The 7,500-nt window shown below is 48.1% G+C and overlaps 1 protein-coding gene across 1 annotated transcript in view; it reads left to right on the top strand.

Annotated features, from left to right (window-relative positions):
- vwf (von Willebrand factor) overlaps positions 1-7,500 on the top strand; it is a 37,910-nt gene that overhangs the window by 29,082 nt on the left and 1,328 nt on the right. Inside the window, exons 37-49 of the mRNA XM_083654295.1 lie at positions 1-239; positions 1,652-1,890; positions 2,126-2,228; positions 2,437-2,508; positions 2,736-2,840; positions 3,007-3,215; positions 3,342-3,491; positions 3,618-3,734; positions 4,336-4,516; positions 5,455-5,495; positions 5,722-5,838; positions 6,140-6,241; positions 6,887-7,015. The exon at positions 1-239 is cut by the window's left edge and continues 106 nt beyond it. Coding sequence (XP_083510421.1) covers positions 1-239; positions 1,652-1,890; positions 2,126-2,228; positions 2,437-2,508; positions 2,736-2,840; positions 3,007-3,215; positions 3,342-3,491; positions 3,618-3,734; positions 4,336-4,516; positions 5,455-5,495; positions 5,722-5,838; positions 6,140-6,241; positions 6,887-7,015 — 1,804 coding nt within the window. The remainder of the gene's footprint in view (positions 240-1,651; positions 1,891-2,125; positions 2,229-2,436; positions 2,509-2,735; positions 2,841-3,006; positions 3,216-3,341; positions 3,492-3,617; positions 3,735-4,335; positions 4,517-5,454; positions 5,496-5,721; positions 5,839-6,139; positions 6,242-6,886; positions 7,016-7,500) is intronic.

Here is a 7,500-nt window from a genome sequence, read left to right as displayed (position 1 = left end):
TGGTGTGTGTCTACCGAGAGCCCCTCAGCCTCAGTGCTTGAACGGGGCAGCACTGGGGTGTCAGGCCCTACGTTCGGAGGTGTTTAAGCCGTGCCACGCGCACATCCCCATCGAGATGCTCATCTCCAAGTGTGAGCAGGCCTGTGACGAGTCGGTTGTGTGTGAGCTCATCGCTGCCTACTCACTCCTCTGCAGACAGAGAGGCGTGTGTGTGGCCTGGAGGAGCCTTCATCTTTGCCGTAAGTCAGTGTTTGATGTGAGGACGCGTGTCCGTTTCATTTCAGTTGGAATTCATGACTTGCGTCGTGCAAAGGTTTTTGTTGTGGCCGCCATCTTGATGCCCAATTTGATGCGCAATTGGAAATAGACAAACGTCAATATCTCAAAAACTATACATCACATCGCTCATATTTTGACATTGTGAGTGAGAGCAGAATTAGCTGAAGGGTTTGATGTATTATCTCGCGCGCTACGTGCGCTCGATTCCTAGGCTCGCCCTCTGCACGGGCTCACTACGCGGCCTCGCTCCGCCCTGCAGCTCGCATACGCAGCTCGGCCGCTACACGGCCTCGCCCGCACCTCGGCTGCCGCGTGGCCTCGCCTGCTCTATTAGCATGCATTAGTCAGTTGTGTGTGAGCTCGTCTCTGCCTACGCACTCCTCTGAGCACAATTGCTCAACTTTGCATTGTGACATCATCAGTGCTGTCATCAGTGACATCATTAGTGACGAAAATATCTTATCACTGATGATGTCATAGGCACTGATGATGCCATAGGGATTGTGATATCATTAGTGTGACAAAAATTGAAACAGACAGAGCCCACTTGCTCACTTTTATATAAAGGGCCTATGATGTCATAAGATGATTTTGCTGTTATGAATCACTGATGATGTCACAATGCCTATGACATCATCAGTGATGTCACAAATGCCTATCACATCATCAGTGGTACAAAAATTGAAACAGAGAACATACAGACAGCCTGTACAGTCAGCTAGAGTGAATTATGACATCACTGCTCTAGCTTGGCTCCATAAGCTCCCATTATAAAGGTTGAAAAAAGTATACATCTTAAACTGCAATTTCTCAAATAGTACAAAAGGTCGCAAAAAAGCTGACTAACATTAATAATGTACTAAACGAGTGACCTGTTTCAAGTTTGAATGGAGTGTCTAGCTTAAAGCCTGAAAGAGTAGTTCGAGATCAAAGAGGGCATGGTTTTTAACATTCCTCCCATAGACTTTTTTGTGTGTGACAATTCCAATGGCAATTCCAGAATGCACTCCTTATACTTCGACGAGGCTCTTTGCCGTGCCTTGCAGCCGAGTGAGTTTTTATCCTTGTTCTGAGTGTGCTCGCTACCGGTTACACTACCTCCCCTTTGCTTTACTGGACCATTGTATTTATGTAGGGGGAATCGAACCCGGGTCATCGCCTTCTCTCATACCAAAGTCGAACACGCTAACCAGTCGGCCAGGGAGACAGTCCCCCTCCCATAGACTTACATTGTAAAAACAGGGAGGCTATGTGCTGCATTCGGCCATCAAGATGGCCGCCATAACAAAAACAAACATCCCGTGCAAGTCGTGAATAGTGGACAGGTTTGACAGCCCAGAGCCAAACTTTTAGCCTGTTCTGTGTGTTGCAGCGATACAGTGCCCCAGCTCCATGGAGTATGATGCATGTCGGACAGGGTGTGTGGAGGACTGTGGTAGCATACGCGCGTTGCCAGGCGACTGGACGGTTGCCAGGGGTAACGAGTCATCCTGTATGGACACGCCCACGGAGGGCTGCTTCTGTCCCGGGGGGACGCTTTTGCATCGCGGGGAGTGTGTGTCACCAGACGCATGCAGCCAGTGTGTGGACCAGCAGGGACACACACACGCAGTAAGACACAAAGACAAAGACATGTGTGTGTCTGATGTCTGAGCCTGTGAGGGAATGAGGCAGAATCAAAAGGCAACTTCTTACAAAACGGATGTTGATGAAGTTAGATCATGCAGCCATTTCTTGAAGTCCTAATGAGTGTGCTGTGTGTGCTGTGACTGCCCTCTAGTGTTTATTTTCTAACATGACTAAATAGTGCAATGTAAAGGAATGTGGTTTGTATTTGTCCGTACAGTATATGCAGAGCTGGGTACCAGATGAGAACCCATGTTTGATTTGCATGTGTTTGGACCAGCAACACATCAACTGCACAGCCCGGCCCTGCAACGATGCCAAAGGCAAGTCATCCTACTGAGATTGCTGCTTATGTTTATAGCGTTTGCACTGTTTTTTCCTGGTTGACATAACAACCTTTATAAGCATCTATTGTGTGTGTGTGTGTGTGTGTGTGTGTGTGTGTGTGTGTGTGTGTGTGTGTGTGTGTGTGTGTGTGTGTGTCTGCATGCGTGTGTGTGCGCGTGTGCGTGCGTGCGTGTGTGTATCTAGCTCCAGTGTGTGGACCCTGTGAGATCCTGCAGAAGAAGAGAGAGTCCAGGTGCTGCCCTGAGTATGAGTGTGGTGCGTACAAAATATCTATCATTATGGTTTATGTTTACATGATCAGATCCTCAGGGAAGACCTCATTCAAATATGAGTGCCCCTTTTATCTACATGTTTTGTTGCTGTTGTTGCTGTTGTTGTTGTTGTTTGCCATTCACAACGCATTGCCAATAAGTGAGACAGTACCCTAAAGTACCTGCTACTATATGCCCAGTACAGCAGACTGTGACACTGTGACTTTTTAGTGTGTGATCTGGTGAGCTGCGACCTGCCTGAAGTGCCCCGCTGTCAAGACGGCCAGACTGTGGTCCTGAAGAACCCCGGGGAGTGTCAGCCCATACACGAGTGTGGTGAGCATTCTGTATGAGATGTTTGACTCCTGCATACACACACACACACACACACACACAGACAGACAGACAGACAGACAGACCCCCAATGAGACCATGCATCCATATGATGTCTTCTTTCTTTCATTTCTTCTGCTTTCTTCTCTTTGTCTCTTCTCTCTCTCAGTGTGTAAAAAGGAAGAGTGTGCTCTGCAAGCTCCGCCTGCCGCTTGTCCCGCCCATCGCCGGATGTCACTCAAAAAGACCGGGTGTTGTGACGTGTTTGAATGTGTGTGTGACTGCCAGAACTCAACCCAGTCCTGCCCGTCTGGGTTCATCACGTCCTCCTCTACCAATGACTGTGGCTGCACAGAGACCAACTGCCGGCCAGACAAGGTGTGTGTGTGTGTGTATATTTGAGAGCATGTTACCACAGCTTCCATTTTGTGCGGCACTAACCGGTGTCATTAATGTGTGTGTGTGTGTGTGTGTGTGTGTGTGTGTGTGTTTGTGTGTGTCCAGGTGTGTGTGGTTGGGAGCGTGGTGTACCCAGTGGGGAACGAATGGGAAGAAGCGTGTCAGAAGTGCAGCTGCACCCAGCTACAGGACGAGCAGACATCGCTGCACGTCGTTCAGTGTACCCCACCTGTCTGTGACCGGAACTGTCCCCTGGTGAGACACACACATACACACACACACACACACACACACACACACACACACACACACACACACACACACACACACTGATCCTACTTCTATGAATGGGAGTATATTCATATTTGTCTTATGTTTCAGGGCTCCTCATACACTCCATCAAAAGGAGAGTGCTGTGGGAAGTGTGTGAAGAACAGCTGTGTGGAGTCAGAAGGAGAGATGCGAGGGGACACACAGATAGGGGGACGCATCAGACATGTATGTGTGTGTGAGAGGCCATCACACACCGGGCCTGAATCAAATATGAATTCATTGCAGATATTATCTGCAATTAAAGGAACACTCCGCCCATTTTCAACCAGCTTGTGTGGACCAGTGATGTCACTGGTCCACACTTTAACACTCAATAACTGTCAAATTAAATGACAGACTTCAAAACAGTTTACAGTTTTCTGATATACTACTGATGTTCTAATGATACAAAGCTGGTTGAAAATGGGCGGAGTGTTCCTTTAATTATTACTCGTTATTCATTTGCTGTGATTGTCTAAAGTACAGTATGTGGCGGTCATTGCATGCCAACAAACCCCCCCCCCCCATGAGTTGTATTTATTCATACACAACTTATTCTTAATGCCTTTTCAAATAACAATCAAACCTCAAGCAGTGGCATGCTGGTTACAAGTACAAAAAAATGACAAATGATTGGCTTACTTGAGTTTGAGTTTTTTTTGAGTTTGAGTTTTTTATTCACACATATGCATAAAATAACAACATTGGAACTAATGAATAATGAATAATGCATGAACTTCCCCTTCTCTCTAGTCATCTTAAATCATGTCTGTGTCTGTGTCTCTAGGTGGGTGAGAGGTGGCAGTCTCCAGAGGAGAAATGTGTGTTACATGAGTGTGTGAGGGTGATCGGTGAGGTGTTCATCTCCACGTCCAACATCAGCTGCTCTGCGATGGACATGCCCACCTGCCCCCTGGGAACCGAGTTACGCTGCGACATGTCAGACTGCTGCCCCCGCTGCCAGTGTGGTAAACAGACATACACAAAAAACACATGTAGTGCAAGCAAATTCATATCGTTTGGCACAGCAGGGTGGTAGGTAGATAGATAGATAGATAGATAGATAGATAGATAGATAGATAGATAGATAGATAGATAGATAGATAGATAGATAGATAGATAGATAGATAGAGTATTTTATTTATTCCCGGTATCAACACAGAAATTCGCCGGCTCTGATGCAGCTGCCCCAACAGGTGGCTGCAAAGAGGGAGACTTCTCTTTCCCGGGTTCAAGACGGTGTCAGCAAGCATTCGCTCTGCTGCCGTGCCCTGCACACTTAGGGTGCTTTCTCACTGGGAATGATTGCTTTCATTCCATTTTGTTCTTTGACCGAGTACGATGTTCCCCCATCCCCTCTCCCCCGCTGGTCAGCTTTCACATTACAAAATGTCCTCCGTGCCCGGGAATGGAACGGAACGCTTGCAGAGTACACTTGCGTCATCAACTACGCCTGGAGTGTATCCTCGCCCGTGTGTTGTCTACGTGGTTCAGTACGGTTGGCGTTCACATTCGCAAGTGTTCCGTCCCCAGGCACGCCAAAGCGTCTCCCCCAGACCAAGTGGACCCTGTCATGGTTCCCCGTTCCGTTCCGCGCCCGGGCGGGCATGGAACGCAATGTTCACACACGAACCGCACCTGGGGTCAATTTGGGCACAAGTGTGTTCGGTTCCGCTCCCCGGCCCCCGGTGTGAAAGCACCCTAAGAGAGAATTTCCTCACAGCTCACCTACTAGTCTGTATGCATACCAAACTGCAGCTTCAGCTTCTAGCCAGCAGAGGACTCTCGGGTATTGGTGTCAGGCATACTGCCAATGTGCCTGACCTGACCCGACCTGAGAAAATGTACTGTTTAATGCATGATAATAGAATGATCCATAATCTTGTTTGGGCTATTCTCTCTACAGCTCCTATGGACGCCTGCGTGCTCAACCACACTGTGATTGGAGTAAGTCAACCAGCATGCTACTATGCTACTACTGATCTTGCACATGTGCACACTATGTATATATTCCTTTCAAGTGACCCATCTCAATCTGTGTGTGTGTGTGTGTGTGTGTGTGTGTGTGTGTGTGTGCGTGCGTGCGTGCGTGCGTGTGTGTGTGTGCGCGCGCGCGTGTGTGTGTGCGTGCGCGTGTGTGTGTGTGTGTGCGTGTGCGCGTGCACGCCTGCAGGCAGGGGAGCAGCTGATGGTGGACGTGTGTACTCATTGTGAGTGTCAGGTGGAAAATGGGGCTGTGAAGAAATACAAACTGGCCTGTAAGAGAACAACCTGTGCCACCTGCCCCGAGGTAACCGTTATCCTTTAGCAATAATGACTCGCACATCATCGTCATCGTCATCATCGTCATCGTCATCATCATCGTCATCATCATCATCATCATCATCATCTTCCATCATTCCAAAGCTTCATTCCCACCCTACCCATCACAACATTGCGACCACGTCATTCTCTGTGATTCCACAGAGGTAAATACTGTCGTTTTATCGCCATTTTGATTTTTTTTTTTTTATCTCAAAATGGTCCAGGCATGTTTGTATGTTTAGTGGATGTCTTTGTATACAAAGTGAATGAATGCACACTGTGTTCAGGGCTACACGCTGGAGCAGGAGCAGCCAGGCGTCTGCTGCGCTCGCTGTGTTCCCACTGCCTGCATCATACCAAGGCCAGACGGACAGACCATCACTCTGCAGGTCAGTCAGTGCACTGCAGGAAAGATGCTGATAAACTCGCTTATAAACCATGTCTCACTCACACACACACACACACACACACACACACACACACACACACACACACACACACACACACACACACACACACACACTCACACACACACACACACACACACACACACACACACACACACACACACATTACTCATACATTCACTGTTGCAAGAAAAAAGTCAGGCTTTTTTATTCTGTTCTTTTATAGCCAATTTCTGTGAAGCACTTTGGTACAAACTTGCTTTGTTTCTTAAAGTGCTACATAAATAAACTGAGCTGAAAACTTTGTATTTGTATTTAATTCACTTGGGCAGCAGGGCGGTGATAAGGGAGATGGGTTCACTCCCTGTGATACAAGCATCCGCTCTGCTCAAGTGTCCTTGAGAAAAAACACTGAATCAGCACTCTGGCATCCCTGTGGAGGCGGGCAGGGCATCAGTAGAGTATCACAAAAAACATCCAGAGTGAAGCTGAAGAAGCAGATAGCAGACGTTTCACCTTGTAGCAATCTTGAAATGGTGAAACTTGGGCACTCTATATAGACACACCACATCTCTCTCTCTCTCTCTCTCTCTCTCTCTCCCTCTCTCTCTCTCTCTCTCCCCCTAGGTGAACACCACTCGTGAGGACGGTTGCAGCCTGTATACCTGTGGTGTAACCAGAAAAGGAGATCTGGTCCTGCAGGGTCAAGTGACTACCTGCCCCCCCTTTGACCGGCAAGCCTGCCTGGACCAGGGGGTAGGACCACCACACAACAGCCTCGAGTCTACCATATACTGTTACTAAACTATTCTTTTACTACCCTATACTGGTAGTAAAGCCCCCCCCCCGGCTTCCCTCTGATGACGCGGAAGTGAATTGAAAAGATGTAGTTCCTCGAATGGCCACTAGGCGTCAGGGGCAGTAGGCATTCTGCCCATGTTAAAATGCCTGACTTTGTAACAGGATTAAACATCTTTCCAGTCAGGCCAGGCCGGGGGCAAAACACGGTTTTGGTCTATATAGCTAATTTCACCTTTTCATAACAACTGTGTAGGGGGGGTCATTTTTTTTATATAACTCGCCCGTTTGGAGTAAAATAGATGAGAGAAAAGGGGGTGATTGACAGATCGCCTGTCCAGTGATCGCGTAGCTTGCCGATCACGGACCAATAGCAGGTGGAGTTGCGGTTCTGGGAAACCCCCCATCTCACGTGAGCTGCGCAAGGACTCAACCCATTCCCT

This window comes from Poromitra crassiceps, assembly GCF_964638095.1.
Source record: "Poromitra crassiceps genome assembly, chromosome: 18".
Classification (NCBI taxonomy): domain Eukaryota; kingdom Metazoa; phylum Chordata; class Actinopteri; order Beryciformes; family Melamphaidae; genus Poromitra; species Poromitra crassiceps.
Note: the sequence above shows the minus strand (reverse complement) of the source record. Positions and strands in the feature narration are given on the sequence as shown.